We start from the raw sequence: 23051 nt of genomic DNA, 5'->3' as shown, positions 1-23051 counted from the left end.
TGGTTAAAGAGATCTTATTCTGGATTTGTTATTAACTGCGCCATAAACTGTTCAAGGGAATTGTTTCTGGGCGATCATAATTCCCATTCTATGAGTCGTGTGTCGGATATAGTCCTAAGATTTAAATAACTATCGTGCGGAGTGCGAAAGTCTCACTGCTTCTCTTAAGGAAGAGTATCTTCCTATCGTAACCCCAAATATATTTTGAACGCAATAATTATGCTCCAAGACAGAAATAACAAAATAACATGAAGTCCACTGCAATTCTGAGCCATATTTCTATGCTATTGCTATACTATTATACTATAATATCAATAACGCTTGACATTCAAATCATTATTTCTTGATTAAGACCTGGACTGTAACTCATCATTTCTAACTTGTCTTAGATACAAGTTGATCCTGAATGACTGAAAACTTTTGGCTAATAAAAAGATATCCAACAATTGAGAGTACCTCAGTAGATCTGATTCACACTCCTAACGATCATTCCAAATTGTTACGTAATCATCAAACAGTTTGGTATTATAAAACCCTTATTGAATATCCTGGGAGTAAACATCATTCTCCCCTGTGCTATAACAAAGGGTTGCAAACAGACTAATTCATCTGAAACAAACTTAGATACTAATCAAAATTAAGATAAAAAAGAATATGAATTATATTTGTTAATGCTTTGATAAGTATCACAATAAGTTCCTACGGCAGTAAATTATGACTCCAGGACCTAATGAATATGTTTACATTAGCATATGTGATGCTGGTATATGCATTCGCAGTCAGCTCACTTTCACCTATCGATACGGTACACTATTCAACAGCCGATTTCATGAAACTAGAGAACTGACCCAAAGTAATTTACTTACTTAATCTTACTTTAATAACAAAGCTCGAATCAGAGTGTAAGGTTAAAGGAAGGACGTCATCTAATGGTTGATAATTGCGAAACCTCATCAAATAATGGATATCTCTCAGCCATGATTCCAATTACACAAAATAATTGAACACTCAGCTATTGTAAGATTACTTGTATATTTTAGTAGAACAAGTCATTGTGGAACTGGTTGGAAATAATATAAAACCATTGTAAATTTCCCTGGATTATACTCTATAGTCTAAGGACATTTGATGCATGAACAAGAAAAGCTTTTCAATAGACACTGTAAGCTGAAATTACACCAATGAAATTCATTCCAAAAAATTTTCCGATTTCTACATCACCACCCAATTCAGGAAGCCAAGCCTACACTGAACTTTTCCCAAATCCCCTATCTAATTTCCCTTTATGCTTTATGGTACTTATTATAAATTCTCTTACTGTAGTAACTTGACATATTCTTCAAAAAGCTTATCTGAAACATTCAGCTATGGCTAACATTTAAGTTTTAAATCACATTGTTGGCCTCAATAGGAAACAAAGGGAATCGTGTCTCTGACTAGAACAATTTGAAATTAAATATGAAGCATCACAAAACTGACAATATTTATCATAGAGGACCACAGATGGTGTCCTGGATTTTGACACGTAAGGGACAAAGGAAATTAGAGTGCAAGAGAAAGAGAGCAATAGAGTAAGGGAGAGAGCTTCATCTAGTGTCCATTAGCATCAATGAAAGGGAATTTAGATAGAGGAAAACCCTATTTTAGGGAAGGTGCTGTGTGGTCTCCAAATTTCTTGCAAGATTAAGACTAGGAATCCGATACTACAAGAAACTACAAAAGAAATATACTTATTCCTGCTGCAGGGCTAGTGTAACAAGGTGCACAGCATAGCCATATAGAGGTATGAGGAGGATCTACAAATTAAGGTTCAGTCAAATATGTCACAGCAATTCTTATGTTGAAATATGTTTGAAACACGATGACATATCACCAAGAACCAATACTAATACTGAGGCCGGGGCTAACTGGTCACTATCATGCGCTCACCTACCATCTTTTATATTTGGATTAAGTATCATATGACTATCTTTCTAACATAAGTCTAAGGATGTTGGGGGCATGAAGTGAACGACATAGCACCTCCTCAAAAAATATGTTTTCCTTTATCAAAATCCCTTTTCTGGTGTTAATGTGCTGTGTGATATCAGAGAACATTGGAGCAGACTCAGGTACCCTAAAAGGACACTTGTCTAAAACCAAGCAAACCATTAATAGTGCATACAGTACTTGATGAGCATAAAATAACAGGTTGAAACCAACCTAATAGGAGAAGATCCCTGTGAGGAAGCTAGATGCCTATCATGGTCAGTCTATTGAGGTGCAGGGATGAGAGGCTTTCTCTTCAATCGGGTTACCTCTAGTAAGTGCCATAGTTGAGCTAAGCACCACACAAGCTAGTTGTACAGCTTGGATTTGTTTCAGGTAGTGTCTTGTAAATACTTAAGGTTTTAAAACACTCATAAACACCCGCGTCCTGACACTGCATATTGGCAGAAAATGCTAATGAGGAAGCAATTATTCTTACACCATGGGTTTTAGAAGTGGAGAAAGAGTCTGCCTTTTTGATGAGGGAGGTCATCAAAATATGGCCCTAGCAGAAGGGGCTTGTTGATCAGGGTATTTTGAAACAGACTACCTTCTGAAGATATAGATTTCTGCATTTATGCCTACACTGTAGATACTGGATAAAGGTTGTAATCTCTCAACTGTAAAGCTGTGATATAAAGAGGATCCTGCATCTGGAGATGCTTTTCTTTTATGATTATAAATAGGAGGTCAAGAATGATAGCGAGAACTCCTATTTTTTACATAATGCTAGAAGGTTGCTGACTCCTGCTCATGAAGCTAAAACTATTGGAAAATTAGCCTTTGGCAGCAACTCTTTGAGGGAATCAATATAATTATCAAACTTCATTAAAAATTCATGCACCCTATATTAAACCAGGAAGACACTGAAGTAGTAGGCAAAAGAATGTGTAACGTCGTGTAACACGTTCAAGTCTAAATCCCAGTTAAAGGTCTGTTTGAAAGGCTCTAGCAATGTAGATTTGTATGATAAGATTGTTGACAGCTTCAGTTTCCTTTCTTCAAAGTAGTAGATTAGATAGAAAGTCTAGGGTTATCTGTCATGATCTATCATTAAGATAAGTCATCCATGCTTATCATACCAACTGGTATTGTATGGTGGGGGAAGGTCTCTTACATCTTATCATATATGTCACATTGTATATTGAATTTCCTTTTCCATAAATAAGGGAGATGCTATCCAAGCATAACGGGTTCTGGGTGAGAAAGAAGGAAGCCGATATATTCCGATTCTATACTCTCTGATATAGCCGTGCTGATCGAAGAGTGTGTGACTTTGGTCTTAGACACTGAAATAGTTGAAACTATGGGCTGTTTGGCCACTGTGGCATCGCTAGCACTGCTGTCCCTGAAAGTTTTAATAGGATCTTCAAAACCTTCAAAATCATGCTCAAAGGAAAATTGAAAACCATTTACTCTAGTCCAAGTTTAGAGCATCTCTTGATACTGCCACGAGATTCACATTTGAAACTATGTAGACTGGAGGTTTGTGATTCTCTTTTGTTGAAAACAAGTCCACTTGGAGACTGGGATTATTTCGAGGATCTGGAACAAGGCCTGATCCAATGTCCATTCCCTGTCATGGTCGTCTGTCTGGACAGGGAGTCCGTTACGACATTGAAGGAGCCCGAAAGGTGAATCAGAATGAGAGAAATACTTCTCACATAGAAGTTTCCTACCCAGATTGAGCTTCTTCAATGTCATGAAAACTCCCATTAATTCCAACAAATTTATGTGAGCAAGGACTATTTGACAAACGCATAGGTCTCCTTGAATACAACTGTGTGAAGGATAATTGATACTGTTATCATTATTATTATTACTAGCCAAACTACAAACCTAGATGGAAAAGCAAGATGCTATAAGCCCAGGGGCTACAAAAGGGAAAAATAGTTCAGTGAGGGAATGAAACAAGGAAATAGATAAACGATATCAAAAGAAATTAGAAAATTAAAATAAAATATTTGAAAAAACATTAACATTGAAACATAATTAATCTATAGACTAAAAAAAGACTTCTGTCAGCCTGTTCAGCATAAAAACATTTGCTGCTTTTGAACTTTTGAAGTTCTACTGATTCAAGTACCCAATTAGGAACATCATTCCACAAATTGGTCACAGCTGGAATAAAATTTCTAGAATACTTTGTACTATGGAGCCTCATGACAGAGAAGGCCTGACTATCAGAATTAACAGTATGCCTAGTATCACAAACAGAATGGAACTGTCCAGGAAGATCTGAATGTAAAGGATGGTCAGAGTTAAAAAAAATCTTTTGCAACATACATAATGAACTAATTGAATGACTATACCAGAGATTAATATCTAGATTAGGAATAAGAAATTTAATAGACCGTAAGTTACCGTCCAACAAATTAAGATGAGAATCAGCAGTTGAAGACCAGACAGGAGAACAATACTCGAAACAAGGTAGAATGAATGAATTAAAACACTTTTTCATAATAGACTGATCACCGAAAATCTTGAAAGACTTTCTCAATAAGTCAATTTTTTTGTGCATTTGAAGAAGAAACAGACCTAATGTGTTTCTAAAAAGTAAATTTGCTGTCGAGAATCACACCTAAAATTTTCAGTCATATAAAGTTAAAGAAATATTATCAATGCCGAGATACCGATGTTGAGGAGCCACTGTCCTTGACCTACTTACAATCATACTTTTGAGTTTTGTTAGGATTCAACTTCATACCCCATAATTTGCACCATGCACTAATTTTAGCTTGATCTCTATTAATGGATTCAGCAACCCTAGATCTACATTCAGGAAATGGAATTGATGCAAAAGAGTAGCATCATCTGCATATGCAACAAGCTTGTTTTCTAGGGCAAACAACATGTCATATGTATATAGCATGAAAAGAAATGCGCCAAGAACACTACCCTGTGGAACACCAGATATCACATTCCTATATTCACTATGGTGCCCATCAACAAGCCTTTGAGATCTATTACTTAAAAATTATATAATGATGCTAAGAAATAACCCCCCCCCCCCCCATCCCAACTGTTCGAGTTTGAAAACAAGGGCCACATGATTAACATGGTCAAAGGCAACACTAAAATCAAGGCAAATCATGCAGACTTCCTGACCACAATCAAGGGATTTCTGTACAGCATTGGAGATTGTAAGAAGGCATTACATGCTCCAAGGCTTTTACGAAAACCAAATTGCAAACTAGGGAATAGATGATTACCTTCAGCAAACCTATTAAGACGTTTTGCTATAAGACGTTCAAAAACTTTAGACAGTATGAAAGTTATGGAACTTGGGCAGTAATCAGTTGGACTTGAGCTGCTACAAACACATTTACATAGTGGAGTAACATTACCAATTCTCCAACAAGTGCTAAAAGCTCCTCCTCTTGTTAACTTGTGCAAAATAACAGATAATTTTTGAGCTAAGAAATCTGCAGTCTTAATAAAAAAAACACAGGAAAAATACCAATTGGGTCTACACCTCCATAAACATCAAGGTCCATCAACAGAGCTTTAATAACACAAGATCGAAAAGCTAAACTAGTTAGTTTAGCCTCAGGAAAACAGGAATGAGGAAGTTCAAGTTTCTCAATACTCTGTTTACTGTCAAACACATCAGCCAAAAGGGTTGTATTTTTCTTTGGACACTGGCGAACTTCATGACATTTGCTCTCTGACAATTTTGAAAATGTTCTATAAAGCCTCACTAGTAGGCTTGCAAAATGACATTGCCAGGGCTACACTGGCGATCCCCTGGACCAACACTAGACTAAGTAGTGTTAGCCAGTCCCCAAACTCTGCTGCTCTAACATACTCTTAAGACTACTCATGCTAGATTGTTAGAAGCAGACTTGTGCTTCAACAGTAAAGCCTCTTTGGGAGCAAGCTAGAGGAAAATTCTTGGGGATAGTTCCTTGATATGCTAACATGATTGAGAAAATGTAGCAAATTACTCAGATTCCACATTATTGAAGGGAATATCAAAGCCTCTAGCTCAGAAAAATATTCAATTCAGGTCTGCAAGCACCTTCTGTTCCTGACTCTCAAGGGTTTCTAGCTATGTTTCCCTCCTCTACATCCATAAAAGATACTAATAACCGCTGCCTACTCCCGTTACCAAGCCAGGAAAACTTGGGTCATTACAAAAGGCACCTACTGGAGCTTTCTCTTGAACCTGAGAACCCTAAAGTCTAAGTATCATACCAACTGCTCAGGATGAGGCGAGTGTAGAGCAAGAGGAACGCAGAAGCTTATGAAAACTGAAGGACCTGGAGTGGGGACAACATAGAGAGAGAGAGCAAATTGATGCCTAAACTATTCCGGCTATAATTCACAGTGGGTGTTAACCAAATCAAGCTGACTGAACCCCAGAAGGACAGTAGTCTGCCTAGAGAGTAGGCAGCCAAGTCTACCTCCCCGAGGACACCAAGGTCTCTTCTGAGGGCAATAGAGGTAAGCCAGCCTCCTCTTTGGGGTCTAGGTCAACATCCGACTTAACAAAACCTCTAACTGCCAAATCATATGCTGATGGGCAGATGAAATGTGGGAGTTCCTTAAGGGGACCGTCCAGTCCACTATGGTGTTTGACATAATTTTAAAAAATCAAAAATTGTTTTATTGTTTCTATATATGTAGAAACATATCATACATGCTCTCCAGAAGTTTCAGCCAATTTTTTTTTTTTTTTACAAATAATGAAGATAAAGCGGTCTTTAAATGATGACGTCATCATTACTGCGTCGTCTGCATGACCAAGTTTGACAGAATCGTCTTTGCGTGTTTATTTTTGCATTTATATAGATTTTTTTTATTTATATTTCGAAATCTCATATGTCTGGCAGAGATGAAAGGCATTGGGAGAGGGTAGGCAAACGCAAACTACGATCTATGAGAAGAACAGCCAGAGTTTCCAAAAACGTATAAAAACTACGTTGCACGTGTGTTTGTTTACATGCAGTTCGTATGTATTGTGTTTTCACAACATTCTGGTGAACTTTATAGCAAGGCCAATGTTACCTAAGGTCAAAGAAAGAACAAAAAGTAAGCATAGAAAAAAAAGAACAAAAAGTAAGCATAGAAAAAAAAAGAACAAAAAAGAGAGGGAAACGTGAAAAAGAGTACAAAGCTGGAACATTCTAACTAAAACTCTAGCAACAATGAAAGGCCGCTGGCAACTCATGACACCCTTACACCAAGTGTAATAGTAAACTTGAGTGTATAATTACCTCGTTTAGGGAGCCTTCATGTAGGAATAAACAATAAAAGAACAAAGTAAGGTTATCATAATAATGTTAACTTGATTTTTTAAAAGAAAAAAAGAAAAAAAATTAGAGAAAATCTTTGGGAGCTCATAACTCAAAAACATATTTATTTACACTTAGGTACACATTTCTCACTTATTTATCGTTCAATTTTAGAGAGAAGAATAAAATTCCCACAATTATTTGTAACAGAATTTCGATTATCCCTTTTCTCTATTTTTCATGATTATTTTACTTCTAGATGAAGGAAATTTAAAAAAAAAAAAATCATTAAAAAAAAAGGAAAAGGAAAATCGAAAACCTGTCACACAGAATTATCTGATTTATAAAAAAGTTTTGATGGTATTGTTTTCAATATAATTGGTGTTATATTAGTTGAGAAAAATGTACCTAAAATATTTATACAAATCATGATTTTGCTAATCAAAAAGTTTTAGATCAAATTACTTGAAATTTTTATATGATTTCACTCACCCGAAATGGAATATTCCTAAATGAAAATAATTATTAGTTATCCACCATAAGGAGGGGAGCTTATCTTCTTGTATCCCCAAAATAAAGTACACAGCTACAGTAATAACCCTGTCTACATTGTCAATTAGTTCCAAGAGACCTGAGGTAAGCCAATTTTTGACAAAGGTCAGATTGTATCACTAGCCAGTGACTTAAATGCCCCCTATACATTTTTTAACATGAAAAAGCACATACAGCCTGGTGTTATTCTACAAACAAAATACTGTACGCATATCAATAAACCTACGAGTGAAATGCAGGCACTGTACAGAACTATATGTGTATAATTCAAATTAAATGTGTAGTTTTGAGAGAGAGAGAGAGAGAGAGAGAGAGAGAGAGAGAGAGAGAGAGAGAGAGAGAGAGAGAGAGAGAGAGAGAGAGAGAGAGAGACTGTAATATTAGCACCTTGAAGTTGGCATCTCTCCTGCTTACTGGACAAAGGAGGAGGTGGAGTTAGAGGTGAGGAATTAGTTGTTAGAGAAGCATGATGACATGACTGATGGTGAATATAACACTATAAATGTAGTACCAGATACTAATTTTTTCTCAAATCTGATGTTGATAGCAGTGGATCTTCAGGATCTAGATACAGTGGTGTTTTGGTGTTTTTTTTTGTTTTTCGACCTTGACTAAGAACTGATCCATGATTTACTGAATGGCATTTCCTCTTTTATCTTCAAAGATCAGCCCATAATGCCATGACTAAATCTTTGACACCATTTTTTATTTTTGTAAAATGTTCACTTGAAGGAGCCTTTGACTTATGATCGCCAAAAATTGAGTAGATGGTAAAATTCTTGTTGCAGTTTGTTGACCTTGAAAGTTTTTATCTCTACATCTAGGAAATTTTCCCTAATTTTCTGTTGCTCTTTTAACTCAAACAATATTCATTTGTCAGTGGTTGCTTGTAACCCTTGATCAACTGTTCAAAATCCTCCTCTCCCAACACCATCTTTAGTTAGTTACTGAAAGCTACCAGTTACATGGAAATGTCATTGACTGACTCTACAAAGTCTTTAAAATCATGCACAAATTGAGGGCACAGTATTTTCCACAATCCATTCATTGCCAATTGAGTGATTTTGTCCCAAAGAAGTGCATGAGTTTGACATTGCTTAATTATTGTATCCCTTCCACAAATCCCAAATATTTATTCCGTCTCTCCCACAGTAGCACCAACTGCCGGGAATAGGGTATTCCATAAACACCGAGATATCTTGTTCCATTGTTTATGTAAGAGAGGTGGAGTTGGGTGCCAGAAAAATAAAGTTTTACAGCAATCAGTCATGTGAGAGATGTCAAGGGCATTCTTCAGTATCGACAATTTTGAAAGGAAGTTCTTTACTTTGCAATACTCCTTGACAAATAGTATAAAAATGACCATTAAAGCAAGTTTAAAAAAATAACCATGGTGACCAATGCCTTTGAATTACCATCTATATCACGGAAAAAGTGTACTTCAAGATGTTCGTGGGAGCCTGGGGTTTAAGTAAATTGGAGACTAATAAAGGCTTCAGTTTAGAATTACCAGTAATGTTTCCTCCTAATATTAACATTAGTCTATCCTTGGCTACCTTATACCCTGGCATGGTTTTATATACCTTAGAAATAAATGAATGATCAGGCATTTTATTCCAGAAACGGTCTCCATTGACACAAGATAAGTTCTGGGGAATTTGATGGTGATCAAACTTTTTTTTGGGATTATGGAAATTCCATGGCAGCAATCAGCTTCTTTGATTTTAATATTGTGTACACTAAAGCGCTTCTAGAACCGATTAAACCATCAGTAACTCACTGTAAATTGAGTGTCCTTTTCATGTGGGTGTTAAATAGGCATTTGCCTTGTAGGAACTCATTTATGTGTATTCGTTCCGTCAAAAGGGATAAATAAGCATTCTATTTCATCATAGCTTATGCCTATCTTAATGTTGTTAAAAAAAAGTTTTCAATGACAGCATTTTAGTCACATATTTTACAATGCAGTCTTTATCCTGAATAATAGCAGGAACTGTTAGCTGAGGCAGGCCTAGAGCACAAGTAATGTTTATAGCTTTTTTTCCCCTTTTTGTTTCTTTGCTATGTAAAATTTGTCTCTCAATGTAATCACATGCCTCTTAGAATCAGTCACTTTAACTGAGAATATCAATCTCATAACAAGTGAGCAAGTCCTGAACGCGGACATGGTCCTCGTAGAGGACATACCTCCGCCAAGGTGACCTAGAGCGCCATATGTCCTAGAATCATGAATTGATGTGACTTCGACCTTCACATGACCTTGACCTTCACGTGACCTTCAAGTGACCTTGACCTTCACGTGACCTTGACCTTCACATGACCTTGGCTTCAAGTGACCTTGATCTTCAAATGTACTTGACCTTCACGTGACCTTGACCTTCAGGTGACCTTGACCTTCACGTGACCTTGACCTTCACGTGACCTTGACCTTCAAGTGACCTGCTTGACTTTTGACCTTCAAGTGATCTTTGTTCATTTGCCACTGATACTTAATATGACATTGATATAATGCACCAATATGACCTTGACCTTTGACCTTTATAAATTTGAACATCACCCATGGGTTGCGCCTGGACTAGGACTTCCCTGTTGGCTTATGCAAAAGTCAGTGCTTTATTTCTGTCTCTTGATATGGCCACTTATGTCATAGTGACACCAGTGACCCCTGTGACCTTGACCTTGGGGTGACCTTGACCAAAATTTAATCAGTTCTTCCATACACATTGGGGAACTACTTGGCCAAGTTTGAAGTGATTCCGTGTAGAAATGTGGCCTCTACGTTGTCCACAGACAGACAGACAAACAGAGAAACAAACAAACAAACAAACCGAACCGAAAACATAACCTCCTGGCGGAGGTAATAAAATATAACTATAGTTTATATCAGATGAGTATTAAGGATAAAACTAAACTAAGATAAATACACTTACCATAGTTAAGTGGTAAAAATAATTAGCTGCAACAATCTTTTCTATAAGAAGCAAATTTTCTTTTTTAACAATTGATATCATACATTCAATACTACCCATTAACAAATACGAAAGAATGGGAAGCACAGATGCTGTTAGAAAGTGGATTCCATGGAGGAAAGACACTTTCGATGACACACTCTCAACCAATTCTTTCTAACTTTTTCAAATGAATCTATACTACTATAAGCATTACATTCATATCCATAAGGAGAAAACCTATTGTTTTATCAATAAGTAAGATAATCATGATAGAAACTGAGTAGAATTAAAGAAAGCTATATGGGTATACAAGTTAGAATTTAAGAAAGCTATACAAGTATATTAATTTTATAATTCATACAAATGTATGTACAACTTGCGCATCTATTTCTAGATAAGTTTAGTTTGCAAGAGGAAATTAGATGTTAATTGGGGAATGTGTAATGCATTCTAACAGCAAAAGAAATCTTATGTAAATTAGTTTAAGAGCACAGTAGTTCGTAGTGTATTAAAGCCAACATTTCTTGTTGGCATGGGCCTTTCCCTTGTTCGGCCCGTAAGGTACACAGTACATTATACTGTTGTCTTCATCGTTTGACACTGAAGTCAGTGTCAAAAGAATAAATTTTTTCACCTACCAAATTTCTTACATAATTAAAATCTGTAAATTCATGGCACACCAAGAAATAGTTTGTATTCCTAAACAGTTCAGCCCCTGACCTTTCTTTTAAGTTTCAATAAGACCTGTGATAACTAGCTCTCTCCTTGCACACTTATCTCCATGTAAATTTCTCCCCGACCAAAATTCATAAACTAAACCATTGAATAATTTTTTACCAGCAATTACTTGAAAAAATCAATACACACCAAAGTTTCCTGATTAACATCTTCTAGTATCTTGACACGAGCAAAGCTACTTGGTTTACACTTGACTATACAGATATCACCTATCTTGGGACAGGCAGCAAATGAAGTTCTATTCTGCATTTTCTGTATCAATTTATCTTGAAGCCTGAAACATAGAATTATATATTTAGAAAACTAAAATTTTGTAGAGCAAAAAAATAGGAATAACAAGTATAAAGAAAAAAAAGTGTTAATGCTAAAATAATAAGGACAGATCCACAAGACTGCCAATGCAGAAGTGCTCTGCTCTTGGGTTTTGTCTACTCTCATTGGTTATAATGATGCTTCTTAAAATGATTCAATGCATTTGCCATCCCCTATGTATCTAATAAAAAATAATTGATGATAACCTATGTTTTAATTAAAGGGTGATGATTGCATGATAAGATATTTACAGGATTATCACTAAAAAAGATACACTCAATATCCCTTTCTTGGGTTAGATGATAGATTAATTGCTTGATTTTAAGTTTTCTGGCACCTAATATCTAAGATCATTGACAATGATATAATTTGTTATAATTAAAGAATAAAAGGATATTCAATTTATAATGATAAAAGCAAAGATGTTCTTATAAAAGTTTAATAGCTTTCAGAGAACCTGTTACTGAAATAAATCTAAAAATACTGCTAGAATAGTACAACACATCTTGCCCATGAATCTTGGTAAGGATGAACCTGTTATCCTTCACCTCAAGCCTCAAACAGATATCTATTTCTTAAAATGCTAAAAGTTTGGTATTCGGCCAAACTCGGTTAGGGGTGCCAAACAGTCATTGCAATATGGCTGGTATTGGCCAGTCATCAGAAACTCGTGTGTCAAGCAAATGTGACCAATGCAGAGACGAGAAAGAGCGGTCTCCCAGTTTCGGGACATCATGTTATACCTCCAAGAAGAAACAACATTCGTTATTTCTCTCATCTTATTTCCATGTAAACTATCCCAATACTGTTGCCAATTATTATAAAACAAACTTTTAATGCCTGGTAACATATCAATACAGGAGATTTGATACCTTCTTGGTGCAACTCAGCTGCAGCATTCTTTGCCAGTAAATCTGACTTCTCATATCCAGACACACCTACGTGCACAGGAACCCAGAAAAATTCAACCGTTATACCTTGGCCCAATAATAAAGAGCCACTCTAAAATCTTTAAAACTAAAGGGTTACTGGAATGAAAAAGCTTCTAAAAGCTTGTAGGACACTTCTTGCATCACTAAAAATTGAAAAATTGTCCTCCTCTTTCAACACCATTGTTTTTTTTAATAGCAGTTATAGTATGCCATATAGTTTGGCAGTAAATATAAAAGATTTAGATGTGAATTTTCTTGAAAAGATTAGAACAGGAATCCTAATAAGACAAAATATACCAAGGAAATATTGTTTTCCCTGTGCTAGCACCAGTGAATCATCTTGCAAGGCACAGATTCAGTGTGTGTAAGAAAGACCCACATGGTCAGGTTTTACTTGACCTATCGCAGCACCTTAAATGGTGAGTTTTCCTGCGAATTGAGGACACATTCCCACTGAAAAATTATTAACAATCTATATATAGTTATATAGGTTTTGAAATAATTACTTATCTAATTCCAGTCTAAGTTGATAATATTAATAGGAGCTCCACACTTACTTTGTGTCGATAACGAATGTTCAAGTCCTTTAGAGCAGCCATTAACTTACAGCTCACATTTTCGAGGGTAATGAATTATGCTAGATTATCAGTAACATTATTTTTGTTCATTACATTACCACATTTTTTTCATAACATTACCATATTTTTGTTCATAACATTACAAGACTTTATTCTACTTAATACAAATCATATACCCTAGCTAAATATAAAGGATGGATTTAACCAAGGTCTATATATGTAAGGTCTGGTCAAGTACCGATCCGCGGTCAAGAGCTAACGTCATCTGCGGCATCTCGGGTAAGTACTGCTATAAACCTATATGGCAATGAAATACTTAACTCTTGATAGCCTTTCGTACAAATTTAGGTTTTTTGGCTTTCGTAAATGATGTTTCTTGTATCTGGTTTAGTAAAAGACGGATTTGCATGTCTCTGAAAGACCAAAAGGAAACCAGAAAATCATACAAAATTCTAAATTCCATAACAGCCACGTTTTTCCATTCCTCCATGGGAAATCCTTTTTTCATCTGTATCGGCATTTAATGGCTTCACAAGTAGGTGTGAAGAGATAAAGTTCTCTGACAGATCATTCCTTTTCCTCTACTTCAGTTTCATTTTACTTCTGTGTGTGTGTGTGTGTGTGTTAAAAATGTTTAAGCTTTTGAATTTATAAGACCAGATGATCATGTAAAAGGAAATTAGAAAATGATATTGAAAACTTTGTATATAAGGTATCTATGTGATAATAGATATTCAATATAAGGACACTGACATCTAATAATGCAAAGTTCACTTATATCTTATTCACATTACCTTAAAACTTTTTTCGACATTTTTAACTTTTCTGTTTAGAAATCATATTCTAAAAAAAATCAGTCCACAGCGGACATATTAACTGTTTATTAAGATGTTCATCACTGAGATGAACAAGTGCTCCTTGGGTTTTAAAAATCCTTTCTATTCAAGTTCTTTCATCTGAATCAAGTACTGTTCTTAACAACTGTTACAGAAGGAGTTTTCTTACAATACAACCTATTTTTCCATAGCCTCCTGAAAGGGCATGTCTACAGAATGCTCTTCCTGGATATCATCGAAAGCTGCAAGTGTCATTGCTAAAAGGAGGAGTTCCTTTTCTAGTGTTATATAATTTCACCCGGGTTCAGAAGGTGTTTTGTGTTCCTTGTTGTGCAATGAACCCTTGTGATGAAGTTCTCTAATTGCACACACTATCTGAATCATATTGGTTTTCAGGTAAAGAAACATCCATCTGTAAAAGGTAAGTTCTAAGCGACAGAGGTGTACCCATTTCTTTCGAAGTTTTTCATCTTTTGGGATGCAATAGAAAGAGATATCTTTATCTTATTTCCCTCTACTACAACAACCAAAAACTACATACTTCAGGGATTTTATTTTTTTTTTTTGTGGAGATAAGACAAGAAATTAAATGATCCAAACGATTAACACATATGGACTGACTCCAATTCACTCAACTGAGTGACGAGCTAAGCCGCCTGCAGACGTCAACCGCAGGCTCTAATGGCTTAATCCCCGTCCGTGACCAGACCTAACATATATAGACCTTGGATTCAACATAGCTTGAATCTGACTGTGAGATCAGGGATCCTTCAAAATGTCATTCCAGTCAGTTTGAGATTTTATAAAACTTTTTCAAACAGTATGACATATAAGGGCCTGAATGCAAAGTCTTAATTACTAACGACCCTATAGCATGATCAGACGTCCAAAGTGGAGAATGAATGAATGATTGATAATTATGTGGTTTCACAACACCGACGGTCATTATTGCGATTGCAGGAAGAGTAATTAAAGCCTAGTAACTTGAAGGGCCGGTCAGTAAGCTAATATATGGTAAACTGATAAGCTAATTCATAGAGCTTCATATGGCAATAAAAAATGCATATATGAAATATTCCATCAAAACTTTTCTTACTTTCATAATCACATTGATACATACAAGAAAATGCAATACTTCTTTTGATAATGTAAATTTTGATAATTATTACAATTTAATATCAAACAAATTGTGAGCAATGGCATCTGTAGAGATTCGTTGAATCCCAAAACACGATTATGAGCTTACAAACCCTTCAGTTCGAGTAAAGACCTGACAGAGAAATATGCATTCGAGTTTGATTGCTTTTACATCCTTTTCTTTGTTTCGGCATGAATTTCATCATGCCAGAGGAAAAGACAACCAATCATCTCGATAACACACAGAAGAAGAAAATTTGCTCTAATAAGAGTTCAGAAAAGCATAATATCGTTGATATTAGTGGATTTGGAGAGAGAGAGAGAAAGAGAGAGAGAGAGAGAGAGAGAGAGAGAGAGAGAGGAGAGAGAGAGAGAGAGAGAGAGAGAGAGAGAGAGAGAGAGAGAGAGAGAGAGAGCCCTGATCCACGAAAAAGAAGGATGGGTCCAAGAGCCTAAAGAAGCGAGATATTGAGCAAAGGAATCTTTAATTACGATTATATTATGATAACAGTTTTGTTTATTACCCAAAAAGGAATATAAAATACATAATAATTAGGATTTATTAATGTAGACTTGGTAAATATACAAAACATTTGAGTTTGAGCTCTGACATTTGCTCCCCTTTACATGTTTTTCTTTGTTTTGGTAAGAATCTAATCATGCCAAAGAGGAAAACACAATTAAAACATCTCTTTAAAATATAGGAGAAAATTCACTCTAATATTCGTATAATATTGCCAATATTAGCAGAGTTAGTGAGAGAGAGAGAGAGAGAGAGAGAGAGAGAGAGAGAGAGAGAGAGAGAGAGAGAGAGAGAGAGAGAGAGAGAGAGAGAGAGAGACAATACCCTGCCACTGGAAAAAGCAATAGAGAACCTGGAGCCTAAAGAAGCAAGATATTGAGTAAAGGGATCAATTATAATCAAATTATGATAAATTACATAGTTTTGGTGTAATAATACCCAAAAATGGATATAAACTTCATAATAATCATGATTTATTAATACTGTCTTCGGGAAAACACAAAGAAATCTTTTAGCGGCTATATCCAAAAACTATACATACTGACCTTCCAATTCTATATTCTCCCTTAGTTTAAAAGCTATAACACAAAAATTTGGTATATACCCCAGAAAGACATTAGAGAACAATCATATGGTGATCTTTTTCAATTGTGTTTTATTTTGTCTTCCTTTTTCCCTGATTTATAAGGTTTATTTTTTTACCAAAATAAAAAAAATTCAAGCAAAAAAAAAAAAAGTATTTTAGAAGAAACTGTTCATTTGATGTAGGTTTACAACTGGTCTATATATGGTAGTATTAATACAATTATCATTAAAATGAGTATACTTGCCAGCTCAATTTCTAGCTCAACTCTTACAGACCTGGGCTGATTAAATTCAGAAATAAAAAAATATATATTTAATCTATAAAATTATAGTAAATATGCGGGATAAAAAATAAATTATGAAGTAAAAATCTATGATAAACAAATTCAAATCTTATCTATAATACCTGTTTCTAAAAAATAAGTTCAAATCTGATAAATTCTGTGAGCCCAATAAAAGGTCAATAATACTTTCTTCACCAAAACATAAGTATTTTTCTTGTTTAACCCTTTTACCCCCAAAGGACGTACTGGTACGTTTCACAAAAGCCATCCCTTTACCCCCATGGACGTACCGGTATGTCCTTGCAAAAAAATGCTATAAAAATTATTTTTTTCATATTTTTGATAATTTTCCAAGAGAATGAGACCAACCCGACCTCTCTATGACAAAAATTAAGGTTGTTAGAGCAATCTAAATAAAATATACTGCAAAATGTGCTTGGAAAAAAATAAACCCCTGGGGGTTAAGGGTGGGAAATTTCCAAATACCCCGGGGGTAAAAGGGTTAAAAACTTGACAATTACAAGAAATATGTTTTATGGTTAAAATACAATCACACTCATTGAACCTAGAATCTGCTTTATGACGTGGGCTCATAATATACACATGTCAGTTTTGTGTGAATTATACCCATTACTGTATAGCTAACATTGCTTCAGTCCTTTCTTTTTGTAATGAAGTCATATATAGAAACAATTGGCTTATTTCTTTCAACTTATTACCATCATATTTGTTACTCCATTGATCTTGCATTTTGTAGGTATGAAATGCTTCAAGTTGATTGTATAATCTTTCACTGGTAATTTAAAAGTTTATTTTGGTGCAGAATACACTTTTTCCTTATCCAAAATCCTGATATGAGCAAGAATCCAAGATATTTCTATATTTACCCCAAGGGAATAGAATCTGTCTAGGAGCTATTTAATTTCCAATACCAAATGATTCATATGTGTAACCCTCTAGACCTTCAATGCCATTTCTTGAATTGGTATAAATCACAAACTTATGATTCACCCTATTTTCAACAATTTTAATATCAGTTGCTTATGTAATGGCTGAAAGTTCTGATGTAAATACTGATGCTTCACTGGGTAATAAGACCTGACTGATTTTGTCTGAGGACACTGCAGAACACCCAGCATCCATCGACTATTTTGAGTCATAAGTATATATACCATAATGAGGTTCTTTCCTTTGAATATGTTCCAAGGCATGGTGTTTATGGTGAGGGAGAGTATAACTAACGAGTTTGAGCAGGACTTAAACCCCAGTCTGTCAATCACCAGGCAGAGACGTTACCAATAGGCCACCACAATCCCACATATTATATATAGATAGGTTCAGAAAAATACTAATCCATTTCCTAAACTATCAATTAGATAATTGACCCATCAATGAATCAATTGTACAGGAAGGAAGTCATACTCTTTTCTGTAACTACCTATGATTTACCAGGCCAATACTCAAGAAAAGGATAAAGAATCTTAATGCAAGCGTTAAAAGTATTCAAACCAACATAAAAAGGTTTTGGCGAAGGCACTTTATTGAAAAATAAAATTCAGATAACAAACCTATTTTTCAGATAACAAACCCCTTCCCCTAACTATAACAACGGTCAAGGGTAGGGGAAAGTAGTCATAACTAGGTTAAACTTCTCCCTAACAACCTAGTAGTTGACTCCATTGCTTAAAAGTCACTAGGTAGGGGAAGACTTGCAAATAATGCAGAGTAACATTTGAGCAATCTTTCCTCCCTCCAATTATGTTAAAAATTATAAGTTATGGTAAAAATGTGTTTGATATATTTAGTCTGATATTGGGAAATGGAAGCCAAGTCTGAATAGATGTTGGAGTGCAAAGCTACAACTCACCACTTTTTCAAGTTTGCATATCAATGGCTTTATTAAGTTAACTGTACAATATTTTCAGGTACTATAATATGATTGATGTGTGATTTAAGTTATTGCAAGTGCAGCACCAAATGGCAGAGCAAAATGAAATTGAACCAAGTGATAAATTAGATAATTAAAATGCCAAAATAGTAGCCCACGGAGCTATTGCACAGAGCGACAACATATTCCACTTACCAGAACATAGGAACAATAAGCTGAGCAAAGAACAATAAATAAATAGTTTTGATGAGGGAAAACTTATTCTTGGGGAGGTTCTCTGTGGTCTCCAAGAACTTTCTTGTTAAATTAATAAAGAAATATTATTCCCCTTCTCTAGGGCCAGTGTATCAATGTGTGAAGCACAGACTCATTGTTTATAGAGTAGACCTGCAAGTTCAGGTATTTTTCAACTTGCCCGGCACCTCGGTAGCTAAACATCACCTGCTATGAGTAATGCCATGCACAACAACTCAGAAAAGAACTTATATTTCATTTATTGCCAGCATACCTATGTCACAACTAACTCTCAACCACCATTTGTGATCAAGAGCCTATAAATAAAACTCCAATCCCTAATATAAGATTAGGCAGGAGGGAGGGTTTGGGAGACAACAAAGCACCTCCCAAATTAAGTTTTTCCTTTGTCAAAAATATTCTTTTGAAGTTATGAGTGCTGTCTGGTTTCTAGATTACCAATCAGTAGACCATGTCCATTCCCAAACATCCATCTGCAACCAAACACATCCTACAGCTCATGCCCATGTACCCAAGAGTAAGAAGAAAAACTATCAAGTCAGACTGAAGACTACTGGTTGCCCAATGTTCCGTAACTCCCTTTTCTCTTGAAGGACCTGGTTAATCTGCTCCTTTCTTCTGGACTGCCCCTGTATGGGTCACAAATATGCAAAGCACCAAACACGAATGTTGTACTGCTATGATTTCTTTCAGGCAGTGTTTAATAAACACCCTATGCTTAAACCACTCCGTAAAATTCTAGAAGTCCTGAAATTGTCTATTAGCAAAAATTCTAGTTACGAAGCAATTTTCCTCACATCACATGTTTTAGGAATGGAAACTGGGTCAGCCTTTTCAATTAATGTCATTTAAATATGAATAGTCCCTGTTGAAAAGGAAATGTTGATCTAAGCATTTTGAAACAAACTACCTTTTGAGGATGTGGATCTCTGCAAGCATACTTTCAAAGTCAACACAAGGCAGAGGTTGTTACTCCCTGACTCTAGAGCCGAGATGAAGAATGGATCCCATCTCCAAAGAGGATTTTCGTTTTTGGCTAGAATAAGGAAACCCGGAGTCAGAATTAAAAGATAACCTGTAACTAATTTTATTAGAAATAACATTCTTCAAGAGAAATGGTGGAATTATCCAACCAGCCAAGAACTCCAGGACCTTATCCAGAGACCAAAAAGAAACCATGGGAGTGGGTGGGGATGGTTTTAGCAAGGCAAAAGACTGGGTGATCTCATGAAACACTTCCGAGTTGAGATTAATGATTCATGTCAAAGGCATGCTTCATAGCTTCTCTTAAAATGGATTTATATGACAGTATAGTCGATAGCTGGAGCTTCCTCTCCTCAAAAAGGAAGATCAGAAAGAAAACCAAGAAATCCCGGGTTATCTGAAAAGATGACTGACTCCATAAAAAAGTCCCCTACGTACGACACACAGGTTGGTATTGCCTTTTGGGTGAACACTTTTTGCAGCTCATCAATTAAGTCAAATTGTAGACTTGAAATCTTTCAAAAATGCAGGAGAGAAAATCCAAATGTAAAGGATATGTGTTACAAAGGAGGAAGCAAAGGTAGTCTAAACCTAAAAGAGTGTATTTTTTTGGTCTCGGATGCAAAAGCAGTGGATACTATGGGCAACTGTGCTCGATGGCCCCGAAACCCCTTCTCCACACCTAGTTGAAATCCTTTCACGTGTTCAACGGTACTAACCTCCTTCCTAGTACAGTAGTAATGTATTCACCTAACATTTTGCATAGCAGCAGATCAATCGCCACCCGGAACCGTGAGTTTAAGCTGTTTACTGGGGAGGCCACTGCTGTGGTTGGGCACCACAGTGGGGGGTTGGGCTTTCCCGGCTGACATTCTGGTGAGCATCTATTCTGATGAAAATGGAACTGAAACCAGACACCTTCACCGAGGGGTTGGAGTAATGCCTCATATAGGGACTGTAACCATTGACTAAAGAGTGTGGTGTGATTATGCATGGTAACATAAAAACACCTTGAAATAGCCCTTAAACAATCAAGAATAAAGGCTACAATCCCAAATTCTTTGTTGGTTGGCTGAAGAAAAAAATGAGGGGCTAAAATCGAAGAGGGAGGAGCTTTTAGTGAAATATCCTAGATGTGATACACGACCATGTGCTGTACTCTCTTGTATGATATACGAGTGATTTTAACTTCCATATGGTTAATATTTGTAAATGGCATATCCAGTATGTTAAAGTATTGTATCATATATGTTTTGAAGAACTGTTAGGTCTACACTAAAGAGTAACCAGCCATTTATGTTCCTGTGTTGTACCCAAATGAGTTTGTTTTATGGTTATATTGGAATCCTTTTCAGTTGAACAACAGCTCTTAGCCGACTTCAATATAAAGAGGAGATCACCTTGGAAGTAAGTTTAATTTTCAAGCACACCCAAATATACTGGAACCAACAAAGTTTACTGATATCCCTCAGCATTTCATGACATAAAGCCACTTCAGAAATTTTCTTAACTAAAATGATTACTAGAGTTGAAGACTTCCAATGCCTAAAGACTTATTAGATGACAAAAAAATTTGAGGCTGCCTTCTTCACTGTAGCTATTTCTTCAATAGCTATTAAAATCTCATGCAGTTCGCCATTAAAAATAACAAAAAATAATAATAAAAGCTACTTGAGGAGTGTGTATACGGATTTAAATTCTCTACTACACACTCCAAATCCAACACCATTATTGGATTTAGAGCTACCTGTATAGAGAAGATCCTAACCTGTTCTGTATAATTTGTAAGAATCTCTTCTTCAACCAACTTAATTTTACTTCATTGTTGTACCTGCAATAGAAAACTGCTGGTAGTTTCCCAGGCATTCTTAAAAACTTTATTCCAAGAGAAGATGAAATTGCACAAAAAATATTTATCCAAAACTATATGATCTTGGACATTTAGGGTGAGCTACATAATATTTGAAGCAGTTTTCCCTGTTAGCTACCTAAAATCCATGAGAATTTGGGCGTCTCTGTAATGTATATAAGCTTGATTGGTTATGTAGACCTAAAGGTAGCCTTTCTGTATATATTTAGACTATGGAATAGCATTTCGCTACGAGGCCGTGGGTTCTCTACTGGAGCTCTATACAAGACTTGTTATCATCGGATACAATTGCTCATTTATCCTATAATAAATTATATTTCTATGTTTATTTTCCTGCTGATAACAGAATAATTTTTTCATAAGTTTGCTTTATTCTCAATTGTATTTCACTTTAAACAACCAAAATGGGTTTTCATTAATTGAAAACTGATTATAGAATAATTTTGAAAAAAAAAATGTTTTATGTAATTATCTCTAAATAATGGTGGAGCACACTGATTTTATGTATAAAAAAAACTTTCTATTCACTGAAGCGACTATATTTTTCTTTTATAATTCCACAGTAAATAGCCATCAAAAGATATAAAAATACTATAAGCTCCAAAGTTATCTGTTATGTGCAAGTTAGCAAGAAGAGGAGCTTTTTGCATTTGTTGGAGATTTGGTAATGTTACTCCACTATGTAAATGTGTTTGTGGTAGCTCAAGTCCAACTGATTACCACCCAATTTCCAGAACTCCCCTATTATCTGAAGTTTTTAAAATTTTTTTAGCAAAACGTCTTAATAGGGTTCCTGAAGGTAATCATCTATTAACTAGTTTGCAATTTGGTTTTCATAAAGGCCCTGCTTACAATCCCCAATGCTGTACAGAAATCTCTCGATTGTGTTCAGGAAGTTTGTATGTTTGGTCTCGATTTTAGTGCTGCTTTTGACTGTGTTAATCATGAGGCCCTTGTTTTCAAACTCAAACAAATGGGAGTGGGTGGGTCATTTATTAGCATTATTATTGAATTTTCAAGTAATAGATATCAAAGAGTTGTTGTTGATGGGCACCATAGTGAGTATAGGAATGCGATATCTGGTGTTCCACAGGGTAGTGTTCTTGGCCCATTACTTTTCATACTATATACACATGACATGTTATTTGGCCTAAAAAAACAAGCTTGCTGCATATGCAGATGATGCTACTCTCTTTGCATCAAACCAATATCCTGAATGCAGATCTGGGGTTGCTGAATCCCTTGATAGAGATCTAGCTAAAATTAGTGAATGGTGCAAATTATGGGGTATGAAGTTGAATTGTCACGAAACTCAAAGTATGACTGTAAGTAGGTCAAGGACAATGGCTCCTCAACACCCG

The 23051-nt window shown here is 35.6% G+C and overlaps 1 protein-coding gene across 1 annotated transcript in view; it reads right to left on the bottom strand.

The window, feature by feature from the left end:
• The window catches only part of LOC137641382 (RING finger protein 17-like), a 1982860-nt gene that overhangs the window by 605935 nt on the left and 1353874 nt on the right, over positions 1–23051 (bottom strand). Inside the window, exon 24 of the mRNA XM_068373901.1 lies at positions 11636–11780. Within this exon, the coding sequence (XP_068230002.1) occupies positions 11636–11780 (145 nt within the window). The remainder of the gene's footprint in view (positions 1–11635; positions 11781–23051) is intronic.

This window comes from Palaemon carinicauda, chromosome 5 (genome assembly GCF_036898095.1).
Source record: "Palaemon carinicauda isolate YSFRI2023 chromosome 5, ASM3689809v2, whole genome shotgun sequence".
NCBI classification, from domain to species: Eukaryota; Metazoa; Arthropoda; class Malacostraca; order Decapoda; family Palaemonidae; genus Palaemon; species Palaemon carinicauda.
Note: the sequence above shows the minus strand (reverse complement) of the source record. Positions and strands in the feature narration are given on the sequence as shown.